Below are 21,025 nucleotides of genomic sequence, written 5' to 3'. Positions count from 1 at the left end.
TGCTTTTGCTGTTAAATCCATATCACAAATGATTACGAAGCCACTCTCTTGCTAAATGTCTCCTTACACAATATACCTGTATATAGATACAAATTTTTGTATAGAGACATATATATATCTATATATAGATAGCTATAAAGAAAAAAAAATCCTCATGTCTTCTCAGCAGCTTTTTATTTTTCTCCACTGACTTGCTTTCACCTCAGGTTTGAGTGCAAACCTACTTATTCTCCTCAGTCATCTTGTGCCTCCATTGTCCTAATCAGGCACTCCTGCAACTCTAAACAGTGCTCTTTAAGTTCTTGACTCCAGTCCTTCTGAAAAACTCAAATCAAACTTACCCCACAGGCTTCTTGGAGAATCAGGAGCAGTGATGGTGTGTGTAGACTATTTTGTGGTGCTGATTATCTATGTAGTCTGTGCTTCATATGGTACTTCAGAATTGTAGACTGCTGTTGTTGGTGGCAAATGAGCAGCTGTTTTTAGGCGTTGACATTTCTTCGGTAGTTTCCTAGCATTTGCCGTTGTTTGTATTTTGTTTTTGTTCTTTCAGGTAATGTTTCAGACTCTAAAGACTCACCCCACAAAGAAACAACTAAAGCTCAGCCTGGATCTCCCGAAACAACAGGAGTAACTTCCTCTGTGTCAGCCACATTTGGGAAGTCTGTTCAGACACAGCAGCCATGCTCTGTCAAAGCCTCTTTGTCTTCTGACATCTGCTCCGGCTTAGGCCCCGAAGGAGGCGATGTGAACGCAAGCTCTGGCCAAGGTGATTTTTTCCTACCAGCTGTTCAGCATATCCTCCAGCACATGCTAAAATCAATTTGCTTCCCTTATGCTTGAACTTTTAGGAGTGGATTTGGCAATCCAAATTACAGGCTTATCTTTAAAATTATCACTGCAGTATTGTCAGGAGAACGATAATAAAGTATCTCACAAAGTATTCAGAGTCAACACTCAAGAAGGCACGCTAGATTTTAGGTAGGAAATACCTTCTACCTTTGCCGGCAATGGTACTGACACTTTCTGGAGTCTGCCTTATGGATTTCTTAGAGGGGAAAAAATAGAAAGAGAAGAGAAAAAAGAAAATTAACAAATGAAGACGGATAGGAGACTGTTTCCCTTGGTCCATTTTGGGCTTTTGTTTTAGCCCCTTGATATGGGTAGACCTGGAGATCCTCACTACAGAGTACTAATCCTTCTTGGGAGTGGAAAAAAAGTAGAGAGAACCAAGTTATGTCCCCTTTATCTAAGGGGTTAACATTGTGCATGCTTTTGGAATCCCTGCTAAATGACTGTAGAGTGGTAGATTGGCTGTTCCCCAGTCCTGACTTCTGGTACTTCTATGTAGTGCATACCTCTGTAGGCTTTGACTGATCTTGTTGCCATGCATAGTGGAAGTTATAATGATGATTAAAATACCTTCCTCTCATTGCACATCCTGCCAAACTAATCTACAAAATATCTATCTGTTCTCTTTTGCTGTTATTGCATCCTTTGTGTATGGTCAATTAACTTAATCCTCTTTGGCAAAGTTAAAATGGAGATGTGGATGTTTAACTAACAAAGCTGATTTGACTGATGGTATAGGACATCTGATCACAGCTACTTGTACTTTATAAGTGTCTTTGTTTTCTTCCCTTTATATTCATTTACAGGCTGGACGGTTTTCCACCAAACGTCTGAGAGAGTGACCTATAAATCTAGTAGCAAACCTCGTACCAGATTCCTCAGTGGACCTGTGTCTTTGTCCATCTGTTTGTATTTGTTCTTTTGTATTTTATCACAGTCCATCTTTCTTTTACCCCTTTTTCCAATCTCATGTTTTATATCTCTAATATGTTTGGCAGGATGCCCCTTTTTCTGAGCCATCTTATCTTTCTTTTTATCTTTCTTTTAAGTAATCATCACGAACACACCTTATTTACATTAATTTTTCATATGAAAGCTTTTTTTGCACTGCTTTTGGCTCATGCCTGGGCACCAAAAGCATGTGTGGAAGATCTCATCATTTGTGATATAGCCTAATGGTAAATTTTATCCTGGACTTATCAAAGCTTTTCTACTTTATGTGATTTATGTTGAAGTAATTTTTTTATTTGCAATGTGGCAAATATACATGTCTGCTGTCCCGGTTCCAGCGACAACAAAAAGAAATCCATCCTTCTGTAGACGAATGGTCTCTTTCACACATGTTTGGACTATGAAGACATGCATGTAGCAAGCTGATACAATACTAGAAGGTCACTGAAGGGTATAACTTCCATACAAGGGCTGTATTAACACGATCTACAGTACTGTTTATATCCACTCTATTTTCTTTAATTTTTCCCCCTGCTCTTTGCATGTGGAAATGCTGAGACGATAGTGCTCCAGCTAGTTCCTTCAAAATGTCTTTTCTAGGTGGGCTTTTCCCCATGCATTCACTTCAATTAGCTTAAGTGAGCAATTCTTATGTACACCTAAGTGGCGGGAAGATCCGGTTACTCCAAAGGCGAGTGCCATCGACTTTTTGTGTAAACTGATCTGGCTGAAGCACTGCGCTCAGTTTATTTTCTTATGACCTTATGTGACCTCTGAGATGAAGTCAATTAGCAGTTCATCAAAGCAGAAATAAGTAAAAAGCAGTATCAGATTATTATATGATACTCTGAAATGGATTGTTAGGATCCAGTATTTCTCAATTCAGATAATTGTGCACCTACTATTTATACCTTATTGTATGACTTCTAAAGTAATTGGCGATTCAACCAAATGATATCAAGCTATTTAATTAAAAAGTGCAAACCTTTTTACCTAGCAGTATTTGCTGCCCTTTAGGCAAACAGATTTTGCTTGTACAATAAAGATATGTTGGGCTGACCAGGTACTATAGGCCACTTACATATAAAATTAGGAAGGCTGATAATGTTCTGGAGAAATTGTTTGGTTAACCCACTGTTTGTTTGCATTGATACCAAGTCTTCCATTGCAGTGCGATGTTGCTCATCATTACCCACGTGGTATAGCTCAAAGGCACAAGACCACTTAAAAACACTCCCTCTAATGTTACGAGTAAACAATAATTATAAGAATAATCTTGATTTTGTTTGAGGTCCCTAAAATCCAAGCATTCTGGTTCTGAAAACTGACGTTTACTGCTTAGCACACTGCATTTATTTCCATACCAGTTTTTAACAACAATTTTACACTCAGGGCTTTTCTGAGTACCTGAGGGAAATCTCAGTATGTGATTTTTGCCATTTGGTGTTATAATGGACTTAGTAGTTTCTTCTGCACATATAAATCTCCGAAGTGGTTTCATTTATCTTTCACAAAACCACTGTTCAGGAGGATGGAAAAAGTCTGAAAGGTGGCAATTCACAAACAGCGTATTAAAGAAGTTTGGGTGCATGGATATTGTGAATGAAACCGAGGGAATATGTGAATTCTTCCAATTATGAAGCTTCCCAATACTTTAAGTAATCAGCAGAGCAACAAATTGGTTTCTGTTCTCAGCCCATATGTTCCCTTCTTTGTTTCTTTGGGCAAAGTGTTCAGAGATTTGCACTCCCCCATTTGTGAGTCATAGCAGAACCGAACTGGGGACCTGTGAGGAAGCTTGGCTGTGTGGCCAGAGCCTACAGACATGTCTGGTGGTTCCATCTAGTGGGTGTCCGGAGCAGCCGTGGGCCTCAGGGAGCAGCGCAAAGTGATTATGATGGCAAGGGGAGGGCCAGCTGGCTCCTGGCCCTTCTCCTCCGTCAGGAACATGGGCTACCTGGTGCAAAGGGGACTTGAGGGTTTGCAGCAGCTCCTGCATGTGCTTTGTGTGAGCATCTCTGCGTGCAGGAGCACCAAGGGTGGGTTTGAAACACGGAGAGCAAGCGCATGTGGGCATGAGCTGTGACCTTTGGATGCAGGTAGCTGTTCAGTGGGACTTGGCAGTTCAGCTGGATCCATCCCACAAATCAATGTCGTTTTGTTATTCGAGAGCTGCTGGGAGGATTTGTGCTGCATTTTCAGGAATGTTCTGCATCTAAACATTTGACTGAGGAACAACAGCACTCTGGGGAGGGGAGCTCAGGTGTATTGTATTAGTAAATACATTAGCAGCTTGCTTCTGTGAAGTAGTGTTCAGATGCTTTAAAGACAGTTGTGCTTAGCTACAAAGCCCATCAAGCTTAAACACTTTCAGGTTCTCCCAGACCTGCTGCCTGTTCTGTCCCCTCGTCCAGTATTGCTTTTTCCTTCAACTTCTCATGGAATAAAATATTTTTGATGGTCTCCAGCATAGTTTTAGCCCAAGCTCCTCCCATGGGTTAAATTGCAAGGGCGTCTTAGAGAAGAGTTTGCACTGACTGTGAGTGGGATTTTCAAAAGCTCTACTTGGCTTAGACTTGTAATCTCATGCAAAGCTATTTTCGTCAGGTCTGTAGTAATTAATATATTGTATGTGAATGGGATTATGGAAATGGTCTGACAACTTACTGCCACTTCAATTTTGTTTTAGTTTTCATGCTTTTTGGCATGTTACAGCACAAATATGGGACAGTGGATTTTTTTTTCTGTCCTGTAAGATACAATAGCTCCTTAATTTCTCAGATGTTACCTCTGGAATTGGAAATAAAGCTTAACTTAGCTTAACTTTTACAGTCAGAGATTAAATCTCAATTAATTAGGGTTCATCTACTTTTCTTTTCCAGCTATTAAACACCTTTATTGTGGAAGTAATACAATTAATCTGGTGAATTAGGTTTACCAAGTGCACTTTTAATTGAATTTAAATCAAATCTTAGCTGATGATCATCAGTCCCTGCTAGGTAATGTTCCCATCTCCCAGGCAGCGCTGGAGTGATGCAGTTGGGAAGAAGCAGCTCTTTCTGGTGATTCACCTTTTTGTAGCACTTCTCTTAAAGCAGGCTCCCTTTGTGTGGGTACCTTGTGCATGTCTAGGATCAGTGCTGTCACTTCCCCACATGTTTTGGAGCAGAAGGTTTGCGTTGGCACCCGGGGTGCACGTGAGCTCGTGGCTTGGTGCTCAGGAAGCAGTGGGGTTGGTGATTAAACATTTTTACATGCATTTGAGCACGTACTGCAATCAGCTGCCTGCTTTTAGTTTTTGCAGGCATTTTTCATTTGCATACAGATGGTGCCAACTTCTACTTATTGCTACATGCAGAATGCTGCAGGGTAGTTAAGAAACTAACATTATATTATTCTATTAATACCAGTGATGTTTCTATAACGGGGGTTGCTAGCTAACTTTAAAAGATAGGCGTTGTAAAATATGAGGGAAAAGAGAAGAAAAATTACAAAAAAAAATGCAACACAATGTTCAGTTGTGAATGTGACTTGTACTTTTCATCTAAGCTTTGAGTTGAGAAACTAAGCTTTTGGTCATGCTTGCATAAGACATTACTGTAGTCATGTCCTTCTGATTTTCCTGGAGTAGAAACTTCATTAAGCTATAGGAAATAACAAAAAATTCTTTCAAACCAATCGTTCTGTTCCTCCTCATGCCACCCATATCAGAACACAAACATTTCTTCTCCCTTTTTTCCTCCCTCTTTTCTTTATTTTCTCTTCTCCAGTCTCTGAGTGATGTCTCTCCTTTCTCCTTTGAAGACTCATTCAGAGCTTATGTCAACCTGGACCTGCAATCTCTGAGTTTAAAGCTGCATTTCTGGCACAGTAAAATAAAACAGTGGCACCAGTTTACCATAAAGAAAAGCACATACATTCTGTACCTTGCTTTCTGCCCAGCCTCCTGATTTTACTCATGTGTTCAAGTGCTTCTTCACAATAAACTCACCATGCCCCATATCAGATGTTCATCTCCTCCCATACCATAACAATATTCTTCTTATCAAGTCCAAAATACCTTTCAGGAAATTTGGCACTCTAATGGAAATGGTGCCAACGTCTGGCGAGACCTAACTGTCAAATAGGGTTCTCTATACACATCTGGCACTGTAGATAACTGTCCAACAGAATATGTAAAATAATGAAGGCTCTAACGAGATAATAACGAAAAAACACATAGTTTGGTTAAATGAGAACTCAGCTACTCTGCTGGATTGTTTTTCTGCACTTGGATGAGATGAAGGGAAACTCATTTACAGTTACTTTTAATTAAAGTTCAGAATCTCACATTTAGACACAAATCATACTAACAAATAATTGAGAAAATTGGCCTCAGACCTGCAGAACAATGTATCTTTTTGGACTTGTAAAACGGGACGTTTTAGGGCTATTGTACAGTTTGTCTTTGCAGCCAGACTAGCGTTACTTGTTCCTGAAAGCATTTTTGGCCTCCTATCACAAACTGAATTGACATCATTTCCTGCATAAATAGGAATCAAAATCTCCTATTAGGAAGCCAAGGAAATTTGAAACAAACAAAAAAATGCATCTTTAAGTCATGGGACCTTGCTTTTGGCATGCTATTGTACCTCTCAAAGCTTCTGAATGGCTGCACATTAATAAAGGTTTGAGCTGTCCAGTTACTTAGACTTCCTTTACTCACCTGAACTGCTGACTTTGTCTGTCCTTTCTCGCATAATAACTACTCTCTGATTGCTTAAAAGTACAGAAGCTTGTCCGTCAGATTTGTTATGTTTAGTCTTACCTAATTCTGTATGTCTTGTATTGTTTTACCTTGTAGGGTCCACCTTGAAACGACTATGTCTAGGCAAAGATCACAGTAGTAGTAACTATCCCATTTTTGTTTCTCAGTATTTCCTTCATGGCATGGGATGCTTTTTTGTTGAGTTTTCTTTTTTTAGTTTTACTAAAAGCTAGTTGTTTAATGAATAGAGCTGATGCACTTATACTGGTATGAAATTAGACTATATACGTTGTGATACTTTCCTAGTAATGCATGTGCTGTGATGTTTGGGAACTACGCATGCTGCAAGACAGTCGTGGTATTCTTTGTATGTGAGATTGTGCACGCATGCAGCCAGAAAACTGGATTGTGTGTTTGTTTTCCTTAAATACACACCTTTATAAGACCGCAGTTTTCTGCTGGAGGAATTTATAGCTTAAAACTCTCTTGTTCCTGTGGAGATGCATGAAATGTTAAGCACTAATTGAAGAGCTTTCCTGTCCAAATACTTATTTTCTCACTGGTCCCTTTCCCCTGAGAAAAGGAAAAGGAAATGAGCAGTGTTCACTTACAAGTTGTGTTGCAGGTTGAATGCATGATCATTTAAAGGTTATTAATGTATTTTATATGACTGTAGGAATACTTTGTTCAGTTTCATTGACTGGTAGCTCATTAACAGAAAATGGAAAACTGAATGTTTGTGTTTGCTTCTGTAATAATTTTACTGCAGTTCTGTGAACGTTTTGCTTGGAGAGATGGTCTTATTTAAAATATTTAGATACAGTAAATCTGTTTGGAGAAAGTTTCTTCCAGTTTGCTGCTGGTCTTGCTGTGTCAGACTTGTAGCTACCAACAGATAAATAGGGCAGATCTCTTCCTAGAGACACATAAGCCTATACAATTAAATTTCTGTTAGTGCTCTTCTCATCTGCCTTTATCCATCCCAGAAGTTCTGTATCTCTGCGTCATAAACTTTCACACCCATTTATGGCCTCCTTTCTCCTTTTTCTTCTGTACGTTAATGGTCCCAATGTTTTTTTCCCCCCAAATGTCAAGATGGCAGAGGCAGGCTGTGGGTCCTGGAGCCTTTGAGACGTTGAGGCCAATTGTACTCTTAACCTATGTGCTAATTAATTTTTTCCTGGAGGATAGTACACTTATGCAAATAGAATACATTTTTAAAATGCATGAAGCTGCAGCAAGCAACACACCCATGGCAGTCTTCCATGGAGAGACTTTGCAAGTCTGGCAGTGTCAGTGGCACTGGGAGTGCATCTGTGCCATTTATTCCTTCTCTCTTGGTCATGAATTTCAGTTGAGAGAAGTTCTTGGCAGGTAACACGATGAGACATAATCTGAACACATTTGGACCAATCTACTTGGACCATTTCTTTAAGCAAAGGTGTTCTGTAGAAAGGAGGGGGAGGGCAAAGTCAGGAAAGCCACTGTTTGAATTGCAGTGTGTGGGAAGCTATGTGAGCTGATAAGTGGTGAAACGGAGATGCCATTGTCAACTTTCTCTGTGTGTGATTTTCCAGGATCCTCTACAAACAGTCTTGTAACGTGTCCTGAGCCCCTCCCGCAATCAACTCTGCAGGTTCAGGCCAACAACAGTAACAACAAGAAGGGAACGTTCACCGATGATCTTCACAAGCTGGTTGACCAGTGGACAAGCAAAACTGTTGGAGCTGCACAGGCAAAACCTTCTTTAAACCAACTGAAGCAGAACCAAAAAAGGCAGGACATGGAGCCAAAGGCAAATCCCATGCAAACACAGAATGAGACATGTGGAGTAAGTGGCACTCCTTGAAGAACGTACCTTTTGCTATGTGTCTGACAGCCTTTGCAGAACTCAGATTTGGAGGAGGACATAAACTAAATTACTTCAGATAGCTGCTTCGTATAAATGTCCAACTCTTTTCATTAAGTACTAAAACAGTTTTGTTGCTTTTTTTTTTAATTGTCTTTTGGAATAATCTTGGGAGATATACAGGCTGCAATATATATATTTTAAAATACATATTTTTAAATTGCGAACTGCTCATTAACAGTAACATGCAGCAATACTTATACCACTAACCGTATGTTCTTTGACTTAAGTTTTTATTATTGCTAACATTTTCCTCTTTTTGGGTGTTTCACATGAATCTTCCTCAGGCAGGCAGTGCCTGGGCTAGCAGCCTGCTGGCATCAAGCTTTGGTCTTAGCGCAAGCAGTGCAGGTACTGCACCGAGACAGGGCACTGCTCCATGTTGTTCTGACCCTTGCTTGATATCCTACACTGTGCAGTACTAATCTCGTGCATCTGTAAGGTCCTCTGCCTCATGGAAACACCATCCTCAGGAATTCCATGGAAGTGAAGTACAACAAAGCAGGAACTAGGGGTGCCCCGTTTGTCCCCTCTTATTTGCCGTAGCAGGCAAACAGTACCGTCATGTGCGTCTGTGTCTGTGTTCAGTGCTTGTTTTTGTGACTGCGTGACAGCGTTGAGGATACAGCCAGAATCCCAATTCAGAATTCTTTTCCACCCTGGTCTGGTTTTTCGGATCCCTTTCTCATCCTCACAGATGGATGGTTGCTCAACTAATTATTTTGGCTGGATTCATTTTTTTGGAAGAGAAGAAATTGAGCCAAATAAAGGAAAACAGATTAATTTTTAAGGCAAAGAAATGATGAGAGTAAAACAAGTGAAGGACTCCCTGGTAATCCCTTAAAAATAAGGTAACTGGACCTGGGTAGAAAACCATTGCTTTTTTGGCATGTAGAAGGGAAAAGGCTTGGATGCAGCAGTGGCAGCTCGGTCGCTGTTCAGGTGGGACCTGCTGAAGCAGGAACTTGCTGATGTGTCTGTTTTGGTACCTGCTGGTCTCAGTAGATCACTGACTTCACAGGGAAAAGCACTTCTGTAAGCTTATTAAGCAGTTTTGCATCGATTCGTACTGGCCATTAATGAACAAAAACTGGAGAGTAAATAATCCCTCTCCGTAGTGATGGTTCGAACAGCGTAAACATGTTCTGGAGTAGAAGTGACGTCAAGACCCCGTTAGTTCTCAGAAAGCAAGTCATAAAGGTGCCAGTAAACACAAATAGGTCTCTGGAAATGCTCTAGGAAGTGATGGTGAGGGCGCAGGCTCTGTTCCTTTGTTGTTATTTATTCTTTTTGATGTGCTTTTGACAGCTTGTTGTCTTTTCCGTGAGGCTCCTGTGGTAGATGGAAGGATCTGGCGTGGGGGAGTCTTCTTATCTTAATGGTGTAAACATCAATTTAGGATTAATTTTACCTTCTGCCACGTGCTGTCTTAACATGCTGGTTTTAGAGGGTTTGTTTTTTTAAAACATGTCTGTTTCAAGGATTTACCAAGGCTGAAGTAACTCGGATTGTTAACAAAGAACATAGAAAGGTTGGGATTCCCTGCTCTTTGGTTCATGTTGTCACTTGCTGCTTGGAACACTCATAGCTGGGGACTGAGAGCTCTGTGCCAGCTGGTGACTTCATGCACCAGTCCTAGTAGGGTGTGGGCTGCAGAAGGGATGTAAATGTGGGTGGCCCCTGTGTTAGGGTGGTTGTTAGGGTGTTTTGGCCACAGGAGTTGGCACAGCGTGCCACAGACTACTTCAGACCTTCCAATATGGAACAGCACTGCTGAATTGCATTCCCTGTGCTGGTAGCAGGAGCTGCCACTGCGCTGCATCCACCTGCCCTCCTGGGCCACAGGAAGCAGAAAGTAGAGCCACAGATATGAAGAAGGAGCCTTTTAAAGCTGTACGGGGGGTTGTTGTACGGGGGCTGCTGTAGAAGTTGAGTACCTTTTCAAATTCACCTTAAAGGGGATCTGAAGTGTAGGAAGAAGAACACTTTGTGATGTTGGGAGGAAAAGCAGCCAGGAGAAGAGGGAGAAAGCAGAGAGGATACTTAGCCTGGGCAGCCAGGAGAGTGACCCAGTGACACCAGTTCTTCGAGTTATATGGGGAGATGTTGTACTTGCAGTAAATCATTATGGAGTCCACACTTCAAAGCAATATTAGACAAAAAGCACTCAAGAGATCACAAAGGACTGAAAAAAAATAGCTTTCTAACAGGGAACGTGTAAAGCTCAGGCTGTACTTCTGACCATCTGTTAACACCATCTTTTTGTCTTTTTTGATTAAATGCAAGATTACCTTTGCAATAAAAGAACTAAGGAGCACTAAACAGATTCCCAGCTCATCAGAGAAATTTTTAATAAGGTTTTATGTTGGAAATAAAAGCTAGATAAATTGGAAGCATGGTGATGCTTATCATTCTTTTTATCTTTGATAGTGCCAATGATGAAACACTGGAACAAACCAGCAGGAAAGTGGTAGGGCCAGCTGTCTCATAGTCCAACCAAGTATTTTGTTGTGGGAGAAGCTAATGTTGGCCCATTGTAGTAATTGGAAAGGCAGGCACTGGAGGTTATGGGAAAGGAAGGTGTCTCCTTGAAGAGTTTTTAGGCAGGAGTAGGAGCTGTATGAGTGTCCTGTGGTGCTCTGCCACACAGCCAGTGAGCATCCTCCTGGGGTGCAAGTCTAGGGCACGTGTCATACAAGGTATGACAAAGAATACATCAAAACAGATGGCTCTCTTCTTCTCTCATCCATTTTCGCCCCAAGATAAAATTGTGATAAGTCATTGATAAGGGTATTATTACTTTAATTCTCTCTTGCTGTCCACAAATTGCTATTTATATGTAAGCTAGCTTGGCTCATTTCAAGTCTTCTCTTTCGCCCTGGAAACAGGTGCTTGTTTGCCCTCCACCTCCCTTCAAGATGCCTTTTCAGTGAATGTGTTGGTGACGACTTAATAGTTGGACTTTTGATGATCATAGAGATCTTTTTTAACCCTAATGATTCTGTTATTCTAAGATGCTTCTAGCCAGCAGCAGCAACTTCGCTTGCTGTGTGAATACAATATGTTATCAGTGTCTTTTTTTAAATTAAATGAAGGCTACTCTTTAAGGTGGAAATTAGCACCGAAGAGAAATCTGTGAGGTGTTTAATAAGCTGCCTAAAGAGTTAGGAGTTTTTATTCTCTTCTTTTTTATTGTCACAAGCATAGGAAGCAATAGTTTGGGTGCAAAAGAGGACTTGAAATTCTGCTTTGTTTCTGTGAAAGTGACAGTTCCATCAGAAAAAAAAAATTGCCTGTTAGTTTGGCTGCACATCTCCGTTAATGCATATTAGAAGCTTGTGAGGAAACCTTTAGGCTTCCAGTTACATTACTAGAGCAATGAAATGTTCCTTTTCAGAGGTTTTATTTGAAAATGGAAGTATGCATGGATTCTTACTGTCAGTAATATGAAAGGGTGTAGGAGATACTAGGCAGAATTAAGTCAGCCTGAAAATAGCTATTTCTCTCATGCTTATCCATCTTGAAGGCATGATGAAGTGATCCTTTCTTACCAGTAATTGTGGTTACCAACAGCAGGGGAATACATCTAGGACTGTGAGCTGCTTTCCGTGTAAAAAGCACTGGATATTGTGTGGCTACAGGTGTTATTTGACGATGTCTGGGAATGAAGAGTGTAGCAAACATGTTTTGTCCCTTTGTACTGTTACATGACTGCATGGGTGTTAAAGAAAAACTATTACCAAAAAAGAAAAGCTGTATATGTGCTCCGAGTCCGTGATATGATTCTATCTGTGGGGTATGGCAGTCCGTGTCAGTCACTGACGTGTGTGGTGGTGTAGGCACTATTAGTAACCGCTGCACATCTGTTTGCATTTAGCACATCTTCAGTTTAATGAGCAGCCTGCCTGGGAAGCGGGCACTCTGGAGATAGCTGCAGATGTGAGAGTGGAAAGAAGGACTTTAACGCCTTTTGCTCAGTCTTCCATGTCAATTGGATTGGAAGAATGTTATGAATATGATGTGTCTGTGCTTGATTGAAGCTGATCAATGCTGCCTGCTCGCTCTGAATGTCAGAGCAGCTTTCTGGGAGCTTGAAGAACACAAACACAAATCTTCAGTAGCACATCTTAACTTTGGGCTTTTGGTACACTGAAAAATGAGGGATAAGAAGCAACTGGAGAACCAGAGGATTAAAAACAAACAGGCAGAAGCCACTGGTCCTGTATGAGTGCAGGCTGTTGTTACATCTGTTTTCAGCGTGCTCTAAAAATGGGCTGCTTGAGTTGGTAAGGGATTCGGATCTTGTGCTACTTGCTCTCAGTTCCCAAGAGAACTTCATTACAAATGTTGTCAGCAAGGTGCCTTGCAGCCTCTGTGGCTTCGCTAAAGCTGGGCAATCCAGTGCTGTTTTGAGGACTGTACCACTGCTTGCTCATCTCAATGTTTTGGTCAGTTTTTGTGTGCAGGAGACAGGGTTGTTTCTGTCAGTGTTGATTCGTTAGTTGTCCAAAGATTGTGGTTTAAAAAATGAGTTTATCTAAGGGGCTGCAGTACAGGAGGAGTCACAAGTTGGCTGCCTTTGTTGCTCACAGCATGAGTTTTGCTTGTTCGAGGTGTGCAGCAAGGTAGAGGATGCACCCTTACATTGTGAACATGCCTTTGTCATCACACAAACAGGTTTCAATGTGTGTGTGGAATGTTTGGGTTTGCAGCATGATGGCGTTTATTTCTGGCTGATGTTTATAGCCTTAAATATAGCTGCTGCTTTGCTGACTTGATTAGCTGAGAAAGAAAAGGTAAAGCAGCATAAATCAGGTAAACTAGGTTTGAAAACATCTGAAAAGAAGGTTTCTTTTCAGTTACAAGTTTTAAACTTGCTAAAATGTCACCTTGCATTTTCAGTGCTGAATCCATTGCTTTTAGAAGAGACTCCCTGTATAGGCTTGGTACGTCTACTGGCGTTCTTTGTCAGCCACTTCACTCACAACCATCTATTGAGGTGGAAACCATCACTCTGAGGATGCCAAGCGTGGTTCTAACAGCAGCCGTCAGAAGTCGTCATGTTGTATAAATGTGCATGTCCTCAGTCGCTCCGTTTGTTGGTCTTTGCTCTCTGCTGTTAGTTTTGGTGAACCTTTATGGATGAATGATTTTAAATTCATTATACCAAAGTAGCCATTTCTTGGTTTGATGTTTGCCGTCACGTTCACGTTTCAGATTAGAACTGGAGATAGAGAAGCAGTGGAGGGTATTGGATGCTTGTGTGCTTCTAAACTTTGCTCTGGAGCACAGGTGAGTGCCCCAGAGCAGTGCATCAGAGCGCCATTGCCATTTTTATTTTTAACTGAGAGAGTAAAACCAGAGACTAGAGTAAGCATTCCACGCAGTTCTATACATATATTCATTTCCTCTGAATTTTCACCTTCATGCTAATTCTATTAGTTTGATGTGAAATATTTTTGATATTAATGGGACACTCCCAAAGTGAGAGTGTTGTTTTTTCTTGTGTCGTGAATAGGTGCTGGCTTGATGAGACCCATGGCAGGGAGCTGTAAATTATGTGAAATATAAAAAGCAAGGAAATACTGTAAGTCTCATCCAGATTGAGACGAGGCAGCGTTTTGTATAATTACTGTTTCTGTGACATTGTGCATTATGAAGTGTGTCATTCAGGTGCCCCTGCCATCCCCATGTTTAGGAAGACGCTCTTTCTCTGAGCTTAGCATGCAAAAACAGAGTAATTGAAGTGAATGCTAATTGAATCTCAGCGAAATAACAGGACTGGCTCCAATAGCCCCTGGGCAGGATCAGCTCCTGCTGAGTCCTTCTGGTTTACCTGACTTGATCCCACACCCCCAGTGCTGGGTAGTGAACCTTCACGCAAAGTCTTCCCTTCTTCGCCACCCTTGGTTCGGCTTGGGTGAGCGGCCCAGCATGAACACCTTTCTACAGCAATAACGTGCTGAAGGTTTGAAAACCTGCTTTGGGAAGGGCTGTAAGAAGTACAGTGAGATTTGGTTTCATTCTGCATTCGGCTTTATTTACTTCTGCACACAAGATGCAGTAGCAATGAGGGACAGCAGGGTTACTTTGTATGTTAGAGCTTTTCCAGGGATTTTGCAGCATTACATTCTTAGCTGCTCAGTAATGTTTCCTGATTCCTTAAACAGTAAGATTATACTGAGACATCCTTCCCTGTGTCAACCTTTGCTATTAATTTCCAAAAAAGAATACAAGTAAGAGGTGTGAGGAGGCCAAGAGCTGGGCTGTCCTCCTGTGCATGCCACCCCTGCGTCCCACGGGTGGGAAGATAGACGCTTAATAGCCATGCTTTTTTATTTTTCTTTTTGTAGGTTAATTCAGTAAGAACAGGATTGGGGAAAAGGTGCATTGTTCCAGTGTCTTGTCCCATGTCAGCTGCGCTAACTCCTGGAGTTTCACCATCCATGCCAGTGCCTATGCCAGGTACTACCCTTTCTGGCGCAGTAACGCCCTGTGTGATGCCTCTTTGTCAGTACGGAGGAGTTTTCCCTACGCCGCTTTATGGAGTGCAGTGGTCGGGGCCGGCAGTGCGGCCGGGGCTGGTAGGAGGGCAGAGCATTGCTCATTTCTCAGCTCTCAGCAAAGCTTGCTTGCAGATGTACCCTGTGCCGCTGCAGCAGCCCGCAGCCGACCCGCCCGGCCCGCGTGTAAGAATGACATAGCTCAGTGGGCTCTGATAGGTGGCGGTGATAGCGACCTCGTGTCCATCTGTAGATGCCATATGTGTCAGAGAGGCGTGGGTCCGCAGCAGGCCTGCCAGCCTACACAGCCATACACTGCATCCAGCAATCACTGTGATGGGTTTCACAAAAGGTCGTTTGTTTGTTATGGCAATATCTGCATATATGTCATTGCTGAAGACACTTTATTATGTTGTGCTCTGATGTTTTACACTCGCAATCCTTGAAGTTGATGTACTTGAATAGATGACTAGAAATTGTACTAACCTGCAGGAGTACAGTGCCTTGATTATCAGCTTTTCAGTTCCAGCTGGAAAGAGATGTAAAAATATTTGAAAGGTGTGTTTTATTTATGATCTGCTTGTGAGTAAAGTTCTTTTTCTTTGCAAAGATATCGAAGGTTTACAGTCGAAGCTCGTCGTCAGTTTCATTCTGCTGTAAATGCTTTAATTTTAATTGATGTGTGGAATTTTCATTTCCGAGGCTTTAAAAGAAAAAGTGAGGTGAAGTTTGTTTGAGTTACTGATGGAAATTTATTGTGTTTGTACAAGGAGTAGTGAAATGCACATTTTAAAATAGGAGCATTTACGGAGTGATCCTAGTGAGTTGTATATAAGAACAGGTAATAGCTTCGGGCAGTGCAATCCAGTCCTTACAGCCTTTGGTAAAGCCGCTGCAGGTTGCAGCCTACTGCTGTAGCGGGCACACGAGTACTGCTTTCTTCCAGATCACGGCAGCCAATTGGATTACATTTTCTTTCCCTACTGGGCTTTCATAATTTAGTTAAATTACAAATCTATGCGTGTTCCTTAAGTGAGAAGCCTGATGGAAATCTGGGTCGCAGGAGCACGTCCGTGGGTCACTGTCAGAGCCATGTAAGTACGCACGCGCGTGTGCTCTGCCTTCAGGTCCACGACAGAGGCTAAGAATGTGTTTTGCCACTCAAGTGCTAGCAGTATGCACATTGAAATGGAATAAAAATGTGAAGCTATTATTTTTCTTTTTTCCTCTGTGAGCAATGAATGCTTCAGCTCTGGAATCTCACCACCTTTCATGTGATTTTTTTTTTCCTTTTTTCTTTTTTTAATCAAGTTTGCTCCATAGGCAGCACGGACACCTCTCTCCTGTTTGCGGGTTGCTTTTTGCCTCTTTTACTGTGCTTAGAGTCTGCATCTGCACCTCTCAGTCTAAAGGCACAAGGTCACCACTGACACTGATTTGCTGATGGTAAGTTCCATTTCTATGGACGGCACTAAGGGCCATCCCTACAGGCACAGGGAGCCAAACCAGCGGTCAAACCTGAAGGCGCGTTGCTCTGTATCTCTACTGCAATGACATTCTATGCTGTCTGCTGACGGGCAGAGATGTCTTGTGCTGCCAAGCTGTGAATTGTATAGTTCTATTGTACTTTGAGCATTATTCTGTCTAAATTATTTTGTTTGTACCCTTTGAATATATTATTCCATCAATTCAGTTAGAATTGAATTTTATAGACAATTATGCAGAGTCTTCTGCCTGGGCAAAATACTTACTGTAGTAAGAGATTTCTGTTCTCTGTAACATGTATCTTTAATTTGTTTGGGTTTTTTAGATTCATGTCTGTATGCTTCTTGAGCAAACATGGAAAATATGTTCTCACACCAGTTTTCCTTCAGCTTGCACTGAATCCTACAGTTTGTCGCTATTGCCTGTTGTATAGTCCATCCCTTGTATACTGACAGAGTCAGTGGCACTAAAAGCCCCAAGAAATTGTATAGATTAAAAAGAAGAAAAAATAAACATTTTGTGCTTGAAAACTGTGTGAGAAACCCAGTGTTTTTCTGAGAACAGAAGTGTGTCAATTCCCCTTTCTCCCGAGTAACTCTGCGCCTGTTTTCCAGCCTTCTGTGTGAAGGATTAGATGCGATGCTTCTGCTGCTCCTCAGTGCCTGCCCAGAGCTGCGTCCCTCCTCTTGCAGCTGTAGATGTGCAGTGGTGCTCCAGAAGCGATGTAGTGCCACCCTGCAGAACCTCGCTGTTGCTGCAGCATTTCTGGTGCTCTGCTGCTGCAAAGCAGGCCGGGCTGGAACGTTAAATGGGTTATTTTAAGAGATGGTATCTTTAGCATCTCATTTGTATTGCCAGCAATACTGCAGTTGGGTAGGTGGTAAATGAGGCGTTTGGACCATGAACATCCCACTCTGCCAGTACCAGGGAAGCCCCATTAGCATGATCCTAGCATAATTTCAATGTGAGGGAGGGCATCGAAGAAACTTGGCCTCAGTACAAGTTTGTGCTGCGTGCACGCTCTTGGCAGTCACTGATGTCGGTGTAGGCTGCAGTAGAAATGAGGAAGGGATGTGCAGGGAGAGGTTTGGTACTTCTGCTTCTGTGCTTCTGTGCATCCGACCCGTGCAGCTGTGCTGTGGCTGCTGCGTGTGTGTCAGGTGCCAGCTCTGGGCTGCTGGTCATCAGAGCCTTCCACCCAAGCATGGCCAAAGCTGTGAGAGCACATGAGGCTGCCTGGTGCCAGGTTTGGTCCAGAGCTAACCGTGTTCATTTTCCCTTTTCAAATGAAGCTTTCAGCTTTTTAGTGCCCCCTTTTTCCTAAGCGGGGCATTTTTAGCTAGTGATGGGGACAGAGGTTGATGCTTTTATTTCAGTGTTTGTGACTTGAATTTTGTGATAGCCATCTTGGCTTCAGTTCTTCTGGCTATGAACTTCCAGCTATATTTTGTCATCCCTGACCATGCTGAAGGGAGCTTTGGCCCTTGATAGTAATTAAGCAAATGACTTGGGATGGAACAAATGGGGCAACTTCTTGAGAAAAATGTGAGCAAAGGTGCTCTGCCTGCACCTTTGGAAAGAGAAAATGCCCTGCTCCAGGGGGCTGCTGGTCATTGGATGTCTTCCTTGTGTTTTAAGAAACAGTTTTTGTTTCTTAAAAATGGAGCTATGTTTCTAGGAAGTCCACTTAAATAGGACCAATGGGCAAGTACTTGACTGTTAGCTACGTGCCTGTGCTTTGTATGAAGCCTTCTAAAAGCAAAAGATGTTTGCACAGCAGGCATCGGCGCTGCTCAGGCAGCAGGGCTGGCTCCCACTGACCTGTGCATTTTGCTGGATTTAATCAACTTGTGCCGAGCCCTGTCATCCAGCCTTAGCCTGGAGTGGGAGGCACTGTGGGGTTGGTGCTGCAGCACTGGTGGAGGGACAAGACATCGAAAGGGGACTTCCTGCTGCTAAGTCACATGCCTGGTAGTAAGGAAATGGAGTGAGACCAGTCTTGTGTTGGGTGTGCATCCATCGGCAGGGCAGCATGGGAGGGGACCCTGCACTCTTCAAGGCTTGCTTGTTCATCCCAGCTCAGCCTCCCTGGCACGTGTGTTCAATGACTGATGCAAAAGCTTGCCCTTGTGTAACTGAGGTCTTCATTCTGTAACTTAGTGTTAATATTACTCAGGTTTTACTTTGCACCTACCCCTCTTCCATCACTGTCTGGTGCAGCTTCTTTCATTTTTCTCTGAGATATTTGACATTGATGGTTATCAAAAACAGGCTGCTGAACTGAATGGGCTGGTTGTCCAGCCAAGCGTGGCAGTCTGTGCGCTCCTGCAAAGTGATTCTGTTTGGAAAGAGGCAGTAGTGCTAAATGCCAGTATTTCTGAAATGAACTTCTTAATCAAGATGCGGGTTTTGCCATTTGATATTTGTGGAAGAAAATCACTAATACCTTTGTGTCATTCGTGAGGTTAACTTGTTTTTTTCTGTAGCTGCTTTTTCTCTTGAAGTGTTTTTGTGGTCCTAGTGCAGTGCTTTCAGTTCAGAGAACAGTCAGAATTTTCCCCATAGACTTAGCGTTCAGAGTGTTCATGTTGGTATTGTTCAATAAGCATGAGTTTGTTATGGGCACTGTTTGAGTGGTAAACGCATCCTCCTCTGTTCTTTGAAAGTCAGCCTTGGAGAGTTTTGAATAAGTCTCCATTCTGAAATTACATGACCTCAGCATTGTTTTTCTCGTACTGCCTAAAAAATGTCAAAGAGTTCATGACTTTTGAGCAAGGTTGGCATCTCAGAAGTTAGATAATATGTCAGAAACCTGCTCAGTTTTATGCATTGCTGCCAAGGACTCCCCCACCTATGTTTTAATAATGTGGTTGAGAGTGTTGGCTTGGAGATGCAGTAGTTTGTGACTGTTTAATTCCTTTGTGAAGTTTTTTATGTTCTGGTTCCTCTTCTGCCCTTCTCAATCCCTGATTTTTGGTGATGTTTGTGCAAAACAATGGCTGTGCTGGAGAGGTGTGTCTGCTGAATAGGGGCAGGATCTCTGCTGAGTCCACAGAGTCATAGAATATCATAAGTTGAGTCCCATTGTCACAGATGGATGACTGTCTTGCTACAGGATTGAATTCGTAAAATGGCAAAAGCATGATCACATGGAATCTCTTGACATGGTTATTTATTGAATCAACTACGGGTTATTTTTGTCAGTTTTCTCTTTCTGTGTGTGTGTTTTTATGGGGTTGACTTTTGCTTATGCAGCTGTACCAATGCAGATGTGAGCTGAGATTCAGCTGGGTATTTGTGCAGGCTGACTGCTGTGCTGATTGCTATGTTTCTCCTCAATGAACCTGGTAAATACGATTATCTTCCCATCTATATTGCTGAAACTAACTGTTGGGCAGATGCGGACTGTGTTGTGGCTGACGTGCTGGTGAGGTTTGCCTGAGCAGGACTTGCTTTTTCCTAAGGTCTGTTTGTCCTGCATGTTATTAATGCAGATAAGCTGCAGAAGTGCACCGTAATAAAACAGATTTCAGGAGCTGTCAGGTTACAAATTCTGCATTATGAGAGAATTTCCTGCTCAAAGGGACTTGGATGTACTGTAGTGCTGACGTTAGCTGAATCAGTAAATAGATTACCTGTAACTGGAGGGCTCATACCAGGAGGCAGCAACTTCTTGTAAAGTGTGCAGTCCCTTCTGCTATTTTTTTTCTTCCAAGTGATAGCCTGCTATCAGGATTACTGTTACATATGCTTGGATCTATATTTGACTGTAAAGCTTCTCCCTTGAAGTAACTGCCCCTTGAGAAGTCTAGAGGCTGCATAATTCAAGCCTTCACTTTTACATACACAAACTTATTAAACTTTAGACTTTTCTTGCTAAATGTGGAGTAGCCATGTACAGAATAAGACCTGGTCTGATTAGGGTTGTGCTGTATTGGTGGAATTCTTTGACAAGTGTGTGGTGGGTTTCTTTGAAGCCTGTGGAGGAAGGAACACTCAGTGTACACTCGGTGTAGTGCCCTGGATGGATATGCAGCATACGTTCAGCACATTGTTGCAGTTGCCTGTTGACAAACCTTCCTATAAGGTAGCAGGAAAAGGTAGAACTTTCTTTTCCCTGTGAAGGCCTCTACAAAGTATTTACCCCTGTGTTGTAGTTTGGTGTGTTTTTTTGTGTTACTTTGTAAATAAGCTAGAAACTTCTTCAGCATTCGTTTTTTGTTTATCAAATCAGATATAGCACACCTACCACATTTCTTAATGTTTGTTCCCTTCTCTCTGGTCAACAGCTACAAGGAACAGTTTTTCCCATTGTTTTCTCCAACACAGAAAACGTTGTGTATAACCGAATTCAGTGATCTCTTCAGTGCTGTAGAGAGGGCAGTTCAGTTTTTGGCCAAAAGCTCAGGCTGCCTTCAGAATAAGAAGCTAGGAAGTTGTCCACTGGGACGTGGGCTGAGTATCTGTGAGGGTTTCTATCAAGAGCCAGGCGCCTGGAGAGCTCACTCTCATTTTGGCTTGATGGCTGACCTGCTCGGTAGGCTGGGGTACATCCCGTTGCTATCTTAAGGTTTTTCC

The 21,025-nt window shown here is 42.2% G+C and overlaps 1 protein-coding gene across 25 annotated transcripts in view; it reads left to right on the top strand.

The window, feature by feature from the left end:
- Window positions 1-21,025, top strand: part of WNK2 (WNK lysine deficient protein kinase 2) — a 106,788-nt gene that overhangs the window by 83,709 nt on the left and 2,054 nt on the right. For 6 of the 25 annotated variants that reach the window (XM_040646688.2, XM_040646690.2, XM_040646681.2 and 3 more), the window contains 6 exons: window positions 554-769; window positions 1,659-1,757; window positions 6,647-6,691; window positions 8,128-8,381; window positions 13,677-13,751; window positions 14,813-16,977. In XM_040646688.2, the coding sequence (XP_040502622.1) occupies window positions 554-769; window positions 1,659-1,757; window positions 6,647-6,691; window positions 8,128-8,381; window positions 13,677-13,751; window positions 14,813-15,163 (1,040 nt within the window). In that variant the 3' untranslated portion in view covers window positions 15,164-16,977. Of the gene's footprint in view, window positions 1-553; window positions 770-1,658; window positions 1,758-6,646; window positions 6,692-8,127; window positions 8,382-13,676; window positions 13,752-14,812; window positions 16,978-21,025 lie in introns of those variants that run through there. The other 19 variants (XM_040646697.2, XM_040646696.2, XM_015293431.4 and 16 more) reach the window with 16 other exon arrangements.

Source organism: Gallus gallus, chromosome 12 (assembly GCF_016699485.2).
Source record: "Gallus gallus isolate bGalGal1 chromosome 12, bGalGal1.mat.broiler.GRCg7b, whole genome shotgun sequence".
NCBI classification, from domain to species: Eukaryota; Metazoa; Chordata; class Aves; order Galliformes; family Phasianidae; genus Gallus; species Gallus gallus.
The sequence above is the reverse complement of the archived record's forward strand: the minus strand, read 5'-3'. Positions and strand labels throughout refer to the sequence as shown.